The sequence below is a fragment of the Macaca nemestrina genome, chromosome 7 (genome assembly GCF_043159975.1).
Source record: "Macaca nemestrina isolate mMacNem1 chromosome 7, mMacNem.hap1, whole genome shotgun sequence".
NCBI lineage: Eukaryota > Metazoa > Chordata > Mammalia > Primates > Cercopithecidae > Macaca > Macaca nemestrina.
The window spans coordinates 169531508-169550857 of NC_092131.1; the positions used below are offsets into that span (position 1 = coordinate 169531508).

General features: G+C 44.5%; 2 protein-coding genes across 9 annotated transcripts in view; one reads left to right on the forward strand and one right to left on the reverse strand.

Moving 5' to 3' along the window:
• Nucleotides 1-13362, forward strand: part of LOC105467273 (formin 1) — a 468877-nt gene extending 455515 nt beyond the window's left edge. For 2 of the 6 annotated variants that reach the window (XR_011606210.1, XR_011606213.1), the window contains exons 26-28: nucleotides 673-841; nucleotides 5309-5499; nucleotides 12147-13361. The gene's annotated coding sequence lies outside the window, so the exon portion shown is untranslated. Of the gene's footprint in view, nucleotides 1-672; nucleotides 842-5308; nucleotides 5500-12146 lie in introns of all 6 variants that reach the window. The other 4 variants (XR_011606211.1, XR_011606214.1, XR_011606209.1 and 1 more) reach the window with 3 other exon arrangements.
• LOC105467271 (gremlin 1, DAN family BMP antagonist) overlaps nucleotides 911-19350 on the reverse strand; it is a 53865-nt gene continuing 35425 nt past the window's right edge. Inside the window, exons 1-2 of one of the 3 annotated variants that reach the window (XM_011716741.3) lie at nucleotides 17726-17884; nucleotides 911-4871 (exon numbers count right to left, since the gene is read on the reverse strand). In XM_011716741.3, coding sequence (XP_011715043.2) covers nucleotides 4316-4870 — 555 coding nt within the window. In that variant the 5' untranslated portion in view covers nucleotide 4871; nucleotides 17726-17884 and the 3' untranslated portion in view covers nucleotides 911-4315. Of the gene's footprint in view, nucleotides 4872-17183; nucleotides 17251-17725; nucleotides 17885-19350 lie in introns of those variants that run through there. The other 2 variants (XM_024788339.2, XM_071067184.1) reach the window with 2 other exon arrangements.

Consider the following 19350-nt stretch of genomic DNA (forward strand, 5'->3'; position numbering starts at 1 on the left):
CTCCTGACGATGCAACTATAATCTCAGGGTGGCCTTAATCGCTAGATGTGAACAATCTAGTTAGATCTATTTTTCGAGTGCTGTGTTATGTTCTTAAAAGAACAAACCAATGAAAGTTGCTCACAGTTTTGCAGTGTTTAAGGACCCAGTGCCACAGTAAGACCACGTAAGTTCACTGCTTTCTAGCAGTGATCATGGTAATACCTCACTGAGCTACCGTGAAGATTGAGTGAGAAACAATTTAAAGAAAATCCTTAGCACAGTGTCTGGCGTAACCATCCCATACATAGCTGCTGGGATTTTCATGATCGTCACAGCACCCATACCTAATAGAAATCTTGTATTATGTGTCTGAGTAGAAAGGGACCTCAGAAATTGACGCGTTCACAATTGCACACCAAGGGCAGTGACTTACTCTACCTTACATCCCTGTTAAATGATATCTAGCCTGTGGTTTAGTATTTCCAAGGACAGGAGTTCACCATCTTTTAAAGGCACCTCATGGTATTGCCAATCACTCCTATCATCAGGAATTTTTTCCTTCTACTGAGTCCCCAATTTTTCTCCTGTTTTTACCCTGAAACGCCCTGAAATGAAGTTATTATCATTTCTGTGTGATGGCCCTTCCATCTCTGGGCCTCCCTTATAACATTCTATAGCTCTTCTTTCTAGGTGTGCTCTAAGGAAGAGGCTGGTGCTTCCAGTTGCAGACCAGCTCTCCCTTGCCACGACCTGAGGTATCCTATGGAAATCAAGCAAGGTTTGAAAGGCCTAGGCAAAAGGAATAAATTCCACTGAAGATCATGGCGATCCAATTCTCTTTTCTACCTCCCTTCCCAGGGTAAGTGCATCCCTGCTCCACCTCTGCCCTAGGAACACTACCAAACACAAACGCACACTCACACACACAAAAAGAACAGGTTTAATTTATTAGTTGCTCTTTGGCAAAAGCTATATAGAACATTATTGGGGTGAAAATTAAATTCTAGTTACAGATTCATGAAACTTGAAGCCAGATTAGTTTTATGAGACTATCAACTCCCCTTTCATCCTCCTACACAGCAAGGTACCTCAATCATAGTCTATATAATTTTTTGCTGTTTTTAAGTGATTAAAGCAGACATAATACATAATGCAGTTGATATTAAATATCTTAAGGAATGACAAATCAATAGATCTACTTTCACTCTTAAGCATTAACTGGTCACTTATAAATGTTCTGTTTATCCACTTTTCATTTTAGATTTTCTCCTTAAAAGGGCTTTATGTGTGAGCTATTCACCATTATCTGCTATTTGTTTGTATACACACATCATAAGTCTTCCAAAATAGCATTTAAAGTCTTTCTTAATATTGCTTTAGAAATGTTAACCTTTAAGGAACATTCAATTTAAAAAATAAAGGTTCAGGCACTGACTCAGTAACACACATTCAGATGGGTCAAGATTTTGTTCCCCCTGACCAGATAAGAGACTCCAACAACATACAATGTGCCAGCTTCTTCTTTGCCCAACTCAGAGAAAGTCATATAAAGGAGAAAAAGAAAACATGCTTGCAATCACAGTGACCAAAGGATTTGAATTAATAATTACATTAAATAACCATAACTTTTCATTTAACTATTCACATTCCACACAGTGGAAATTATCCTCTCCTCCAGATTTTTCACTTACACTCTTAACTTTGAAGAACTACAGTAACAAAAAAACAACCTACAGACTTCCAGGATGTGTGTTTTTTTCTTTTAATGCCAAGCACAAAGTACATCATAAAATTCATATCTGGTGTTTGGCATTATTTTAATAGGTACAATCAAGATCGCAACTATCTTGCCATAAAAATATTCTACTATAATAATGAAAAAATATATCATGACATCATCAGTGACTCGAATAAAATATGTCACAGATATGGCATTTTCAATGAAAGCTGGAAGCCACACCACATTTGTACTAGTCTTAATATAGGCACAGTAAGAAGAATAGACATTTCCCTCTTTGGCTAGTGCTGTGCTTTTAGGGTAGTTATGCTGCTGGTTATTCCAGTGGAGTTAGTGTTGAGGAAATTCTCTTTACTTGAGCCAAATCTGCACTTATATGCAAGACTGTGGTACAAGCTCCTAAAAAAAAGATTACTGGTGCCAACTTAAGTCATCTCTGCTAATAAAATTGCATGCTTGTGGCAGAGTTAAAACAACAAGAGAAATTCACTGTGCGCTGGTTCTGAATGTCATTTTTCCTCTCTGGTGTGGTTTTACATTTTCAGTTTCTTTCCCTTTTCCTCTCGCCCACCCTCAAAATTCTGCCTTGGCATTTGTGTGCTTCATTAAATCCACTCTGTGCTTTATTGTTGGAGAATATGGATAATACACATATTTGGGGCAGGGTCATACAGTGTATACAAAACCCACACACTATGTGTTTGGACAAATTCGCCTAGTGTGAGAATCATCAGTAGTGAGTTTAAAAGTTTGAAAATTAGACCCAACATTTTGGGCGTTTAAAATATCTCCCGCCTTGAAATGGCTCCTGTTTAGTTTGTTAGATGGGAGAGCACTGGATCAAAATAAAAACAGCTTCTCGAGTTGCAAGGGTTCTCTGAATGCCAGAGCCTTGATGGGCAACCGAATCTCAAGTCTGCAGTGTTTGTTTTCCATATTACATAGGACTTGGCTAGGAGGCTGAGGAGATACAAAGCAAAAAGAATATTCAGGGAGTTTGTATATAAAACCTCAGGCTTGAAGAAAACAGGTTAACCAAATCCAAAGTGCAATAAGGTTCACCCACCCTGCACTTTGGCCCTTAGATAAATCCTAAGTAGGCATTGCCAGTAGGCCAAGTTTAATCAGAGGACAGTGCCTACCAGTAGATACTGCATAGTTACAATCAGTAGCAGATGAACAGCTAATACACCCGGATGCTATGCTCTCCTAACAGGGTCCGCTCGATCCTCAGTGAGCACATAAAGAAAGGGAGGTCATATCCCTTCCATCTCTACCAGGTATTAACACCTAACTACTCTCTAGCCAGAAGCAATTCCCTTTATTTCCTCACTCTCCTCCTCTTCTCTCTAGCCCAATCTCCTGACAACCGTTAAAACAAAAAGACCCCAAAAATACCTCTTGCTAAAACAGAGTAGTCCCTAAACTCTCTCATCTTAGACTACTGTCAGGTACACTCAGCACCGGCAGAATCTTTATCAGTCAGGCTAGTGGCTCTCAGAAGCATTATGGGAAATACTGAACCGGGAATAAGCGGATTTTAACCATGAAAAAGGAAAGCTATTAGGAATTTCAGCCTCTGAGATTTTGTTTAATTCCTACCCCTATGCAGAGAGTTCTAAACTGCCTCTCTTTTCCATCCGAGGGACAAAGCCGAGGGCTTGGTTTGGTTTGGCCAACTTGCTTGGGTCTGAACACAGGAGTGCTCAATGTATGTTTTCAGTTTGGTGTTAGGTTTGAGCAGATCGCAGCAACGGCCAAAGTGAATCACTTTCTGGCAACCTCATTTCTCCTCTGTTCACTTGGGTTCTGTTAAATACTAGGAAAAGGCTTTCTCAGAAGCATGGGCCTCACTGTGTTCTGGTATTGGCCTTTCAAGCTTCTGCAATGTCCCTACTGACTTTTGCTGGGCCTGATTTGGTCTCACCCTCCATCCTCCCTTTCTCACTCCACTATCCTGGTTGTCCTTGCCCACATTGGCCTCTCCCAGAGTCTGGAGGGTCTTCACAAAATGAAAAACATTTGCGTCATGGTAAGTGAATTAATTTAGAAACCTTGGCAAACAAGAGATTAGACTGACATAGTCACTGACAACTTAAGGAAGGATGGACTGTGGGGAGAAGGAGGAGAGGAGGATGCAAGCACAGGTTAGAAAGGACTTTTCCATGTTGAATGCAGCACTAAAACAGGTCTCTTGCCCTCAGAGGAGCCTCTTCCATGAACCTTCATTCAGAAGGGAGATTCCGGTTCCCAGGAGGGCACAAAAACACAAAGGCAGAACCAGACCACGGCCCCGCCCCTTTAGATGTGAGCTGGGGTGATGCGGGTTTCTGGTACATCCCCATTAAAGCAGATATGTTTACAAAATAGGAAGTGCTCTCTAGCCGAGACTGTGTTTCCTCTGGTGTCTAAAAACACCCACCGGCACCCGTCCACACTCATGCACACAAACTACGCACAAGCAGGCTCCTGCCAGGAGGCAGCTGGGGGTTCTTCTGGCCTCTAGGTTTAAGCCAAATAAGAATCTGATTGTTTTAGGTCTGGGACTTCCTGGGGCTGCATTCCTAGGACAGGCTGGGTGCACCTGGATTTGGCTTAATCCAAATCGATGGATATGCAACGACACTGCTTCACACGCGTGACTCTCTTCTTCTTGGTAGGTGGCTGTAGTTCAGGGCAGTTGAGTGTGACCATCATGGTAGTGAATTTCTTGGGCTTGCAGAAGGAGCAGGACTGAAAGGAACCTTCCTCCTTCCGGATGTGCCTGGGGATGTAGAAGGAGTTGCACTGGCCGTAACAGAAGCGGTTGATGATGGTACGACTGTTGCAGCCTTCCTCGTGGATGGTCTGCTTAAGCGGCTGGGTTTTGCACCAGTCTCGCTTCAGGTATTTGCGTTCGGTCACATGCAGGGCCTCTTGGCTGGACTCCAGCACCTCCTCCCCCGGCATGGCAGTGCCCCGCCCTTGGCCCCGCCCCCGGTTCCTGGAGCCAGGCTGCTGGGGCGACTGAGTCTGCTCTGAATCATTGTGCTGAGCCTTGTCTGGCGGGGGGATGGCACCTTGGGACCCTTTCTTTTTCCCTTCAGCAGCCGGCAGCAGGGTCCCCAAGAGGAGAAGCAGGGCTCCCACCGTGTAGGCTGTGCGGCTCATACTAAAGGAAGCAAGCACAGAGAGGGGAAGACACAAAACATGGCAAAGTTAATTTAAAAATTAATAGTAGCACCTAGCATTTAAATGCACTCGTTAAACACTTACGTAAAACATTCCATTTACTTCTTACAGTACCTGTATGAATTAGGTACTATTATCTCCACGACCCAGCCATCAATCCATGGAGTAACTCCCCCAGATTCCCACAGTGACTAAGTCAAGTTTTAAACTCAGCCCCCTAGGGCCAGCTCTTCTCTGCACCTATTCTCACAAGAACTTCTTCCTGGCCTCTGGCACCAACCACATTTGACTTTGTATTGCGTTCACTTAACCATATTCATTCTTGTATTTGATAATATTTAGTAAGCTCCTACTGTGTTAATGCCATATGACCTTTGCACCTTTTCAGGGGAACTCATTTTCTATTTTGTTTTACAGCAGGATGAATTAACCTCTCTGCCCAGAGGACTTCATTCCTCCAGAAATGTCCCAGTCTTTTCTCCCCAGCTAGCCTGAGGCTTCCTGAGCTGTGAATGCTTCTGAGACTTTGCATTTTTATCCTATGTGGAAGGAGAGATTCATGGAGACCAGAAAGCATTTGACAGAGGGAAAACAACAAAACAGGAAAGGTCGGGATCCTGGTGCAGTAACTTGCTATCTGATCTTAAGGATGTCACTTTATCTCTCAATAAATGACTCCATTTAAGCAAAGATACCAATACTTTGTCTCCCCAGGTAGGTTGTTCAGATCCAACTCAGTGTCAATGTGAGAGCAATTGGAGAACTAACCAAAAGTGTGGCAGTACTGCACATAGAATGAAAGACAGAAGCACGTAGGTGACGTGACTCATGAAGCTGCTCCACCTCTCACTTATTCTCATCTTGAAACTGGGCACAGATACTCAATCTATCATTCTTTGTACCACGATATACATTATTCTACCTTTTAAATGGTGAAACATGGCCGAGCACGGTGGCTCACGCCTGTAATCCCAGCACTTTGGGAGGCCGAGGTGGGCGGATCACGAGGTCAGGAGATAAGAGACCATCCTGGCTAACACGGTGAAAACCCATCTCCACTAAAAATACAAAAGCTAGCTGGGCGTGGTGGCGGGCGCCTGTAGTCCCAGCTGCTGGGGAGGCTGAGGCAGGAGAATGGCGTGAACCCGGGAGGCGGAGGTTGCAGTGAGCCGAGATGGTGCCACTGCACTCCAGCCTGAGCGACAGAGCAAGATTCTGTCTCAAAAAAAAAAAAAAAAAAAAGTGAAATATGTCACTCACATGTGTCTGTGTATATATAATTTAAAGGGTAGAAAAATGGGCATGGTAGAACAAGTATGTGCAAATATTTACATTAATAAATGGCATGGGTATGTTGAATAAATTAGTGGCAATGAATTACTGTGGATAGGTCTGAAGCTAGATATGGGTTCGCGAGGGCAGTGACATGTGAACAATGACAAAAAATAACAAGGAGGTGAGGTGAGGGAAAATCAACAAAAAATCGGAAGCCATAGACAGAGAAAAAAATGAATGAAGTGAAGAATGCAATTCAGAGAAAGGGGAACTCTTCTACAAGTTGAGTGTTCAGAGGAGGTAGTAAAGGCAGACAGAAAGGGAGGAAGAAGACAGAAGGGAGTGGGGTGGAGAAGGAGCAGCATAATTTTAAAAAGGAGAGTGCAAGAGAGAAGCCTCAGACTCAAAAGATTTTCCTCCTGGGACAGTGCTTCTTAGACTTGAAAATGCAGACAATTATCTGGGGATATTGCTACGATGCAGGTCTGCCTTTTTATTAAGCTTTGAGTAGCAAAGCCTATAAGCACTTGCTGCCATGGGGCACAGAAAGAATTATTAAAATGTGGAAGGATTTTCTTTTCAATGGATGCAGTTTCAAATTCACAGCCTCCCTCCTGCGGCCATCACAACAATCGGACCTGAATCCTGAAGGTTCTCCTGTCCCACTCCTGTGGTTTTCTGAACCTAAGAATATAGCTGTGTAGCACCCATTTTCCTTCTCTCTTTGGAATACCAGTATTACACATAATAACCACTACGTGCAATTTAACAGTAACCTTATTATTTCTCCCGCCAAAACTGGACAAGTTGGTATTATTAGTCAGAGCAATTACCTTGCACAAAGGCAGTGTAGGATCTAGATTTCTAATGAAGAGCACATGATAAGTAAACACCATTCAACCCTAGGATAATGTCAAATTAAAATAAATATTGAATTTAAGATATCTTTATATGGCACCATCTTTCCAACATTAACCTAGTACTTTTAGACCAGTTCAAGTTTGGAGCTGATAATGTGACATTCAGCTTTTGCTCCAACTGTAGGTTTCCCAGCTTTGGTCAGTTTATGTTACAACATCCCTGCTCTTTATACAGAGTTTTTGTTTTACCCTAACCACAAAAAAATTGATTTACTTTGTAGTTTTTTTTAAAAAAGCACTTATACCATACATGCTGTTTGTCTTACTGTAGCCTTGTAGTATAGTTTGAAGTCAGGTAGCATGATGCTTCCAGCTTTGTTCTTTTTGCTTAGGATTGTCTTGGCTATACGGCCTCTTTTTTTGGTTCCATATGAACTTTAAAGTAGTTTTTTCTAATTCTGTGAAGGAAGTCAATGGTAGCTAGATAGGGATAGCACTGAATCTATAAATTACTTTGGGCAGTATGGCCATTTTCATAATATTGATTCTTACTGTCCATGAGCATGGAATGTTTTTCCATTTGTTTGTGTCTCTCTTACTACCTTGAGCAGTGGTTTGTAGTTCTCCTTGAAGAGGTCCTTCCTTCACATCCCTTGTAAGTTGGATTCCTACGTATTTTATTCTCTTTGTAGCACTTGTGAATGGGAGTTCACTCGTGATTTGGCTGTTTGTCTATTATTGGTGTATAGGAATGCTTGTGATTTTTGCATATTGATTTTGTATCCTGAGACTTTGCTGAAATTGCTTATTAGCTTAAGGAGATTTTGGGCTGAGATGATGGGGTTTTCTAAATATACAATCATGTCATCTGCAAACAGAGACAATTTGACTTCCTCTCTTCCTATTTGAATACCCTTTATTTCTTTATCTTGCCTGACTGCCCTGACTAGAACTTCCAATACTATGTTGAATAGGAGTGGTGAGAGAGGGCATTCTTGTCTTGTGCTGGTTTTCAAAGGGAATGCTTCCAGCTTTTGAGCATTCAGTATGATATTGGCTGTGGGTTTGTCATAAATAACTCTTATTATGTTGAGATACGTTTCACCAATACCTAGTTTATTGAGAGTTTTTAGCATGAAGGGGTGTTGAATTTTATCAAAGGCCTTTTCTCTATCTATTGAGATAATCATGTGGTTTTTGTCATTGGTTCTATTTATGTAATTGATTACATTTATTGATTTGCGTATGTTGAACCAGCCTTGCATCCCAGGGATGAAGCCAACTTGATCGTGGTGGATAAGCTTTTTGATGTGCTGCTGGATTCATTTGCCAGTATTTTATTGAGGATTTTCGCATCGATGTTCGTCAGGGATATTAGCCTGAATTTCCTTTTTTTTGTTGTGTCTCTGCTGGGTTTCGGTATCAGGATGATGCTGGCCTCATAAAATGAGTTAGGGAGCAGTCCCTCGTTTTCTATTGATTGGAATAGTTTCAGAAGGAATGGTACCAGCTCCTCTTTGTACCTCTGGTATAATTTGGCTGTGAATCCATCTGGTCCTCGGCTTTTTTTTGGTTGGTAGGCTACTAATTACTGCCTCAATTTCAGAACTTGTTATTGGTCTATTCAGGGATTCGACTTCTTCCTGGTTTAGTCTTGGGAGGGTGTATGTGTTCAGGAATGTATTCGTTTCTTCTCGATTTTCTAGTTTATTTGTGTAGAGGTGTTTATAGCATTCTCTGATGGTTGTTTGTATTTTTGTGGAATCAGTGGTGATATCCCCTTGATCATTTTTTGTTGTGTCTATTTGATTCTTCTCTCTTTTCTTCTTTATTAGTTTGGCTAGTGGTCTATCTATTTTGTTAATCTTTAAAAAAAAAAAAAAAAGCTCCTGGATTCATTGATTTTTCAAAGGGTTTTTCGTGTCTCTATCTGCTTCAGTTCTGCTCTGATCTTAGTTATTTCTTGTCTTCTGCTAGCTTTTGAATTTGTTTGCTCGTTTCTCTAGTTCTTTTAATTGTGATGTTAGGGTGTCGATTTTAGATCTTTCTCGCTTTCTCCTGTGGGTATTTAGTGCTATAAATTTCCCTCTAAACACTGCTTTAGCTGTGTCCCAGAGATTCTGGTACATTGTGTCTTTGTTCTCATTGGTTTCAAAGAACTTATTTATTTCTGCCTTAATTTTGTTATTTACCCAGTAGTCATTCAGGAGCAGGTTGTTCAGTTTCCATGTAGTTGTGTGGTTTTTAGTAAGTTTCCTAATCCTTAGTTCTAATTTGATTGCATTGTGGTCTGAGAGACTGTTAGGATTTCTGTTCTTTTGAATTTGCTGAGGAGTGTTTTACTTCTAATTATGTGGTCAATTTTAGAATAAGTGCAATGTGGTGCTGAGAAGAACATATGTCCTGTTGATTTGGGGTGGAGGGTTCTACAGATGTCTATGAGAAAACTACTTTAAATTTCATATAGAACCAGAAAAGAGGCCGCATTGCCAAGACAATCCTAAGCAAAAAGAACAAAGTCGGAGGCATCACGCTACCTGACTTCAAACTGTACTATAAGGCTACAGTAACCAAAACAGCATGGTACTGGTACCAAAGCAGATATGTAGACCAATGGAACAGAACAAAGGCCTTAGAAATAACACCACACATCTACAGCCATCTAATCTTTAATAAACCTGACAAAAACAAGCAATGGGGAAAGGATTCCCTATTTAATAAATGGTGTTGGGAAAACTGGCTAGCCATATGCAGAAAACTGAAACTGGACCCTTTCCTTGCACCTTATACAAAAATTAATTCAAGATGGATTAAAAACTTAAATGTAAGACCTAAAACCATAAAAATCTTAGAAGGAAACCTGGGCAATACCATTCAGGACACAGGCATGGGCAAAGACTTCATGACTAAAACACCAAAAGCAATGGCAACAAAAGCCAAAATTAACAAATGCGATCTAATTAAACTAAAGAGCTTCTGCATGGTGAAAGAAACAACCATCAGAGTGAACAGGCAGCCTAAAGAATGGGAGAAAATTTTTGCAATCTATCCATCTGGCCAAGGGCTAATATCCAGAATCTACCAGGAACTCAAACAAATTTACAAGGAAAAAACAACCCCATCAAAAAGTGGGCAAATGATATGAACAGACAATTCTCAAAAGAAGACATTTATGTGGCCAGCAAACATATAAAAAAAAAGATCATCACTGATCATTAGAGAAATGCAAATCACAACCACAATGAGATACAATTTCACACCAGTTAGAATGGCAATCATTAAAAAGTCAGGAAACAACAGATGCTGGAGAGGATGTGGAGAAACAGGAACACTTTTACACTGTTGATGGGAGTGTAAATTAGTTCAACCATTGTGGAAGACAGTGTGGCAATTCCTCAAGGATCTAGAACCAGAAATACCATTTGACCCAGCAATCCTATCACTACGTATAGACCTGAAGGATTATGAATCATTCTACTATAAAGACACATGCACACATATGTTTATTGCAGTACTATTCACAATAGCAAAGAGTTGGAGCCAACCCAAGTGCCCATCAATGATAGACTGGATTAAGAAAATGTGGCACGTATACACCATGGAATACTCTGCAGCCATAAAAAAGGATGAGTTCATGTCCTTTGCAGGGACATGGGTGAACAAGCAAACTAACATTCTCAGCAAACTAACACAGGAACAGAAAACCAAACACCGCATGTTCTCACTCATAAGTGGGAGTTGAACAATGAGAACACATGGACACAGGGAGGGGAACATCACACACTGGGGCCTGTTGGGGGGTGGGGGGCTAGGGGAGGGGTAGCATTAGGAGAAATACCTAATGTAGATGATGGGTTGATGGGTGCAGCAAACCACCATGTCACGTGTTTACCTATGGAACAAACCTGCACATTCTGCACATGTATCCCGGAACTTAAAGTATAATAAAAAGAAAAAGAAAAAAAAGCATTTATGAGAAAAGCCCAGTTATAATACAGGACTGAATTTTTCCAGAGACCAGGTTAAGACAGTGTGGCAACTCCTCAAGGAGCCATTCTCCTGGTCTCAAAATATACTGTGAATTTGAGAAGGTTTTACGAATTTCTGGTACTTATTCAACTGAGACAAAGATCTAAAATAAAATATAATGCAATTCACTTACTCCCCATTTCAGAGGAGGAGTACACGAGATGGCCCCAGGCCTATTCCCCAAATCTTCCTCCATACCTCCTGAAAATGGCCTCCAGACAAATTCACCCGTCCCCTCCTAACCAAGACCCTCTGAGTTTGTCATCACAGAGGCCAATCTGAGACTAACTGGGAATATATGCTGACTGCATAGGACAGGTTTACCTCGTAAGGCCCCTTCCACAAACATCTATCCGAAAAATGCAATTTTATTTCTCTGAACCAACTTAAGGCTTTCTTTATACTTAATTTTTCCTTCTTGGCATTTTCACATGTGTTACTGAGTAAATGTCTAGGATGAAAGTTGATGAGAGCTTATTCATCACCTTACCCTCAGTGCCTGGCATAAGGCAGGTGCTTGTAAAAATTTGGTAAATGCATGATTGTCATGAACCTCATTGATTTACAGAGTTACCATCCTTTGCATTTTAAAATGCCTTCACCAGTGCCCATGAGCAGAAGAGCCAACCGCAGTCCTTTGGATGTCTGACTCTCAGTGTGGCAAATTCCTTCCATCCCAGAGAGCTTCCTAAGACTTGTCTTTCTTTTTCTAGGAAAATTCCAAATGTCCCTGACTTTTCACCTGTTCTCGTATGGAATGCTATGGGTTTCATTTTCTAATTGAAGCCACTGAAATTAATACTATGGCAGAAGCCAACAGCAGAGCTATAAATTCAAAATTAGTCAACTGTGGTTTTCAATTTTAATTTAGACAGACTTTCTGTTTCTATGGGAGGGTGCCTACCTTCTAAGCCAAAGGGTCTACAGTGACAGACAGGCTTTTTTTTTTTTTCTTAAAAGTACATTTTTCTCAAAATAAGATTTATTAGCTATGGAAAGTGAAATGCTTTTTCGTTTTTTAAAAGTCTATTCTTCAAAAATCTTTAGTACTAATTGTAAGATGTCTGAGTTGTCAACCTTTGTTTATTCAGAGAGAAGTAAACACCAACTTCAAGAATGTCACAATCGAGATCTCAGCTTCTCACAGAACAGCAATGCTCTGAGGCACACTAGCTGCCCCACATGAGTGACAGTAAGCAGGGTAAGAACTATAATTCATAGTGGAACCAGGGCTCTGCCACATCCTTGTCAATCACCCAAGCTCTCCCCACCCCCAGACTGCTCTTGATTCTTCAGTGAAGGAAATAGGAATGATACGCACTTGAAATCCCAATTGTATTGTCACCAAATAATGTGCACTTTGTAAATATCAGAGATGGAGAGGAAATGCAGAAGATGTACATTTCTTGAAGACAATTCTTTTCCACAGCAACATGTAGAAGAGTGTCCCATAGTAAAAATTCAATCCATAGCTCATCCAGACTTAGGTTCCTATGACATCATCCATGCCCTGTCATTAGCTGCAAACGCTTTATGGTAATTTCTACCACTTATGAAATGGCCTATTCACATCATTAAATTAAATTAAGCTGCATCTCATAGGCTCAGTGTGCATCAAGATACCTAACATCTCTGCTGATTCTTTTTTGCAGACAGTATATCTTCGTTTCAAACTCAGCCTCGGTTTCGCATCAATGCAAAAAAATGTGATGTTATTCTCATCATGAGTTTTCTTTGCAACTGTCCTCCACCAGCAAGTCTCACCTCCTCTCCCCTTTTTATTATCTTTGCCTCTATCCTCTCTTTCATTCCACTTGTCCCAGAGGACACATACTCTCAAAGCAGGTCCTTTCTATAGCATGCTTTCCTTCCAGTTTCCCTTAGGGATGAAGAGTAAACATCTACAAGCAAGATAAGCCATATTAACCACCTCTATCCTGTGCAGGTCATGGCAATGTATTCCAATTTTCACAAAGCCTCTAGGAACACAATATTCTAATTCTGAGGACTGAGAAATAAAAATGGTATATGTATGACCTGTTTCCAGTGTTCATGATGTCTTTGGGACAGTTGAAGCCAGCTCCTTCCATCACTCTTCTTGCTGTATTTCTCATTTTAGCTAAGCAACCTGCTCATAATCAGTGAAAGGGAGTTTTGAGTAGGAATTACAGTGAAAGCCAAATGTCTGTGCATGGACTTCTGGTCAGTTCCTCCTGATGAATCAAGCTTTAGAAAGACATTCAATAGGCATGACATCAAATTATTCTCCCAGCATAAGATATAGTGGAAGTGGCCGGGTGCGGTGGCTCACGCCTGTAATCCCAGCACTTTGGGAGGCCAAGGTGGGCGGATCACGAGGTCAGGAGATTGAGACCATCCTGGCTAACACGGTGAAACCCCGTCTCTACTAAAAATGCAAAAAATTAGCCTGGCGTGGTGTCGGGTGCCTGTAGTCCCAGCTACTCGGGAGGCTGAGGCAGGAGAATGGCATGAACCCGGGAGGCGGAGCTTGCAGTGAGCCAAGATCTCGCCACTGCGCTCCAGCCTGGGCGACTGAGCGAGACTCCGTCTCAAAAAACAAAAAACAAACAAACAAAAAGAAATAGTGGAAGTGACTACAAATGCTCTAAGTGCAGGCCAGGTTTTAGAAAGATCTATTACTTTTTCTTAGGTCTAAATCTTTGGGAAAAGTATAGCTTATTTTTAATTTGATCTTTAATTTTTAAAAAGATAGTTGTGCTGATTTTCTTTTTCAGACAAGTTGCACCAAGGAGATAAGAAGAGTCCCTTGTTGGCACACAGGTAGAGGACAAAGTCTCATCCCCTTTGTGTTGTAAGAACCCTAAACACCCTCTCTAGTCTGAAGACCAGGTTGACTCAATCAGGCTAGGGCCCAACATTGCACAGGACAGGGAGGAGACCACCCGGTTGTGAAATATCTCAGGAGCTCTATGTTTGTCAAAGATTTTCTTAGGAAAGTTAATGACTATATACAATTCTTGAGATCAACAACCAACGAGTTAGAAAGTAATAAATATTAAACGTTCACTGAGCAGCACTGCTAAGAGATGGCCAAGTTATGGGTTCTATTCTGTAGTAAAGATGTGTTAGTCACTGCGTAACGTGGGATTCAGGATTTTTTTTTTTTTTTGAGATGTCACCCAGGCTGGAGTGCAGTGGCGCGTTCTCGGCTCACTGCAAACTCCGCCTCCCAGGCTCAAGTGATTCTCCTGCCTCAGCCTCCCGAGTAGCTGAGATAACAGGCGCCTGCCATCACACCCAGCTAATTTTTGTATTTTTAGTAGAGACAGGGTTTCACTGTGTTGGCCAGGCTGGTCTCGAACTCCTGACTCCGTGATCTGCCTGCCTCAGCCTCCAAAAGTGCTGGGATTACAAGCATGAGCCACCCCGCTCAGCCAGGATTCAGGATTTAATTTCAGAACTACCCTGTGATATAGCTTGGTTCTGTATAACATTACTACTTTTCCTAACACCATTACTAATAATAAGAGTTACCTCTTATTTTGAAGCCCTTACTGTGCCAGGCATTATGTTGAATTCTGACCCAATTTTATCATCTATTTTTCATAACAAAATATGAGGTAGATAATGTTATCTTCCTTTTACCAATCAGGGAATCTACACTCAGAATTATAAATTTGTCCAAGGTCACAAAGCTCATAGTGGGAGAGCCAGCGTTTTTTTTGTTTTGTCTTTTGGTTTTTGTGGGGTTTTTTTTTTTTTTTTTTTTTTTTTGACGGCGTTTTCACTCTTTTCACCTAGGCTGGACTGCAATGTCGCTATCTGGGCTCACCACAACCTCCGCCTCCCAGGTTCAGGCAATTCTCCTGCCTCAGCCTCCCAAGTAGCTGGGATTACAGGCATGCGCCACCACGCCTGGCTAATTTTGTATTTTTAGTAGAGACGGGGTTTTTCCATGTTGGTCAGGCTGGTCTTGAACTCCCGACCCCAGGTGATCCGCCGGCTTCGGCCTCCCAAAGTGCTGGATTACAAGCGTGAGCCACTGCGCCCGGCCGAGCCAGCGGTTTAAAACCAGTTCTATCTAGCCCAAATACAGGTCCTTAACCACTGTCCTAATGACACCCAGTGCTGTCCTTAACAGTGGGTCAATGGATATTTTTCTAATGCAATACAATTTGAAGAGTGCTACAAATAAAATAATTATCTGTTTTGTATCTTCATGTTCACATGTGAATAAAAAGATTTCTCTTGTCCCAGGACTTCCTGTTGTACTTTGAATTTCTAAGAGCATATGTTAAAACTAAAGAAAATTCCTGCAGGTAGATGTAAGACACGGGCTGGTAGCACTTGCCTGATAGTTGCCTTTTGGTTAGAGGCTACAGTCACCTCCCCTAACCACTGTCCCCCACCTGCCTTTCCTTTACATACAAGGTTTAGATTTCCTGGCTGTCCTTTACTGTGGAACACGCTCCAACAACAGTTCTTGGGGGAGGTGTCTGTGGCATGAAATTTCTTTGCATTTTATCACTTTTAATACCTGACCATTAAGACTGAAGGCATCTTCGACTTAGTTTCAAAGACAGGGTAGGCAGCCCTCATTCAGAGATGTGGGGACATAATAGGTTTTTATTCTTCCCTGTGTAACTACTCACATAAAGACCACATTAGCCAACCTGGATTTCCTACAGAGCGCGGGTTACCAAAACATTTCACTAAAAATGAACTTTTAAGAAAATAGGAAACCTGTGAAATTACAAAGTTTACAAAAGACTCTAATTCCTACAATGACCTGGAGGTTAAACACACACACACACACACACACACAGCCACTACCCTGCTAAAAAACCCCTTAAATAGTTAATATTAACAATTTGACAGTGCCATTTATCCAGAGATAGTAATCAAATCACCTACTGTTGTAGACTTGGCTTGGGGGGCAGTAAGAATCTATAGTTTTCTTAAGATCTTTCCCTCCTTGCTTTGAAAAGTACATCCCCCCTCTCATGCTCCCCCTCCTTCCAAAAAAAAGATAAAAGGGGAGGGGGAAGCCCTAGGGATGAAAGAGGACTCCTCACCCGAGAATGGGGTTATCTTAACCTCTTCTATGCTATTTATTTAACTTGTGTGTACAGCCAGAAGGAAGCCACTACTCTGGGGTCCCTGGGACAGCTTAAAACCCTAGTGACCCACTTAACACAATAGATTGTTTTAATCAGTTCGTGTCCTGGCACCATCTCGAAGGGGAACATAAACAGACGCGCACACCGCTCAGATTCGCTCTTTCCAGCAGGAGATCCAATTACCTATCGGTGGTCACCTCTCTGCCCTCGGACCCTTTAAGAGGAGATTTTAACCCCTAACGCTGAGGCTATATTTCTGTCTATGAGAGCCGGGATTCGGAGTCGGTCGAGGAGCGCATTAGGGACAGTTCCGGGCGCGAGGGAATTTCTTCACAGCAGAGGCTGGTCACCTGCCGTCCGTCCCTCCTCGCCTGGCCCGGGGACCGTCGCCAGAGCCTGGCGCAGGCAAATAAATACCAAGCTGGGGCGCCCCCAAGGAGGAGCTGCGATCTGAAGGCAATGCCAAGCGACAGCGGTGGCGCGTCTGTTCTTCCGGAGCCTGTAGTCTACAAATAACTCCGGCCAGCAAGGAGGTGACAGCCCCGATGTACCTCCCACTCCCCTACTCTGGCCTTGCTCCGCAGGCTGTGGAGGGGCCAGCGGAGCGAGCCGGGCAGCAAGAGAGAACGAAAGACGCCCAGCTCGCTGCAGCCGCCAACCCGCCTCAGCCGCCAGTCCTCAGGAGCTAGTGAGGCGCAGCGAGGCGAGGCCGGGGCCTCTAGAACACAGTTTAAGGGGTGCGCACGGAAGTGGAAACCAGCCGGTGGCCGCTGCCCGGCGCCAGAACGTCTACCATTCAGTCCGGGCGTGTGCGGGGCCGGGAAGAGGCTGGAGTAGAGAAGCGAGCGCCCGCGAGTGCGTGGCCGGTCCGCGAGCGCGTGTGGTGTGCGCCTTGTGAGCACTGCGGGTTCCCTGGACCCTCGCGGCCAGGGCCGCGCCCCGCACCCCAGCTGTCGGGTTACCCACAGTTCGGTTTTCCGCTGTGGCTGAACACAGCGGCTCTGCTCTTGCCAGTCTCCATCTCACCTCGGGGATGGGCAAATGCACACATCATGGATTCTCCGGACGCTCCAGCCCGCGGACTCCAATGGGAGCCCCAAGACGCCCCCAGACCCAGCGCGGCGCCTCAAGCACAGGGGACCCTCTGAAGGCAACTGGCCGCGCCGTCAGCGGCCGACTCGCAGGTCCCGATGCTCCTGCGCTCTGGCGGCCCGGACTCCGCGCCCTCGCTAAGCCGGCGCGTCTGCCCCGCGCTGCTACCACGAGCACCAGGAGCGTGTTCGGGGCCCTCCGGGAAGTGGAAACGGGATGTGGGGTCATCCTGCCCGCTCCTGATAACCTTTTTTCCTACGTTTCCCTGCAGACCCAGAGCAGCGAGGTCACGGTGTCCTCGACCTCAGCAGGAAGGACCCCGCGATGGTTCTTCACGATTCGCCCACGCGAACAGCGCACCCGGGCCCGAGCGCACGGAGGCCTGCAGCGCGTGGAACTGAGCGGGTCCTGCGGTTCGTGTGCGGCCCTCTTCCCCCCAGCCCACTCACACCCCTGCCCGGTGCGTCCGCGCTCACCTGTCAATGCGGCTGGTCCTCGGGGCCTGCGCTTTCGACGCGTGGCGCTGAGTGCGGCCGCGGCCAGAGCCGCCGGGGCTCGGCGCGGGGTCAGCGGGACCGAGAGTGACGCGGCGGCCGTGCACTGGGTCGCCCGGTCCGCGGAGGGCGCACCGAGTGCCAGGCATCGCGCCGTCTCCCGTTTAAATGCCGGCGGCAGCGCGCGGCGCCCGGGGCCGCGCCTCTCCATTGGCCAGGCGCCGCCGCCGCCGCCAGACCCGCTATCCGCCCCCTTTCCCGGTACTGCCCCCGCCCCCCGCACCCCTCCTGCTTCCCCGCGGGGTCCCCTCTCCGCCCGCCTCGCCTCTTTGTCTGCTCCCCCCGCCCGGGCCGGCTGGGAGAGGTCACCCCAGGGAACCGCGCCTGGAATGCACAGCAAATCACATTTTCCGCTCCCGTTGGAGAGGGAAGAGCGGGAGGAAATCCCCCCGGCTCCCGGCCCCTCGTTCCTTCGCTGCCCCGGGTCTGGGCTTTCCCTGTCGGCCGCCCGGCATCGCCTGCGCTGGTCCCGCGCTCAGTAGCGGAGACTGCACCGGGAAGAGGAAGATCTCCGTGGGATCGTGCTGGATTCGGCCATTCTTCCCCTCTGGAGGGAACGGGACTGCGGGATGCTCTGGTCGAGCGACCGTCGTGGCTCCCGCGCGGCCCCGCCCGAGGCCCCCAACTTCGAGGGCGTTGACCCCGGCGCCCCCGTTAACCCGCGGGCTCGCCGGCCGCCAGCAGGAGCCTGTCGCCAATATGACACCCTCCTCTCCTCGCCCGCCACGGGTTCTTTCAGCCCAGATGCCGGCGGCCTCGGCTCTCAGTGTACAGAGGGCAGTCACGGGAGGAGAATAAAACTAAAAGGACCGTCAAAAGTCAAGGCTTCCATTCCTAAATAATATTAAGGAGAGAGAGAGAAAACAGTCACTGAGCGACAGGGATTTTCTGTAGCATATTAAAGACGAATAAGTGAGGAAAAGAAAACGTTAGATGACGAAGTAACTTCCCAGAAATTTAGGACAAAAACCTACCAACGTGTAAAACCAATGTCACATTCTGGATACCAAGAACATAAATATTTTTCGAAAAATGAGTGAACACTTTCATTTGTTCTCTTAGCTTGAAAAATTGGTTCCTCAAAGAGGCCGTAAGTTCTGTGTGTCGAAGCTAAAGTCCGTGCAGACCAGCTCCATCAGCCATGTCAAATGAAGACTTTGGAAAAGATTTGTTACAGAAGAAAATATGAAGGTGTCTGTATTGTCTAAAGCAAAATAAACAAACAATGAAATCCATCAAAAGATACTTATGAAGCACCCGTAATTTAAGTACTCGACTAGGAAAACAAAACCAGACGAGGAAACAGCCTATTTTTTTTTCTCTTTAGTCTGGCGTTGGGGGGAAGAAGCAAGAAATATCTCCTAGATGCTGTTAGGAACGTGCAATAGATTTTTTAAAATAAATGAAGCAAGAAGGAAGTCTGCATTAATAGCTTTACAATCTTAGTCCTCTGAATGTTTTGTCTGTGCAGATGGCAGTTTCTACACACGAACTCGAGGCTGCACTGTACAATTCTCATTTTTTGTTAAATCATCCAGTGAGCCACA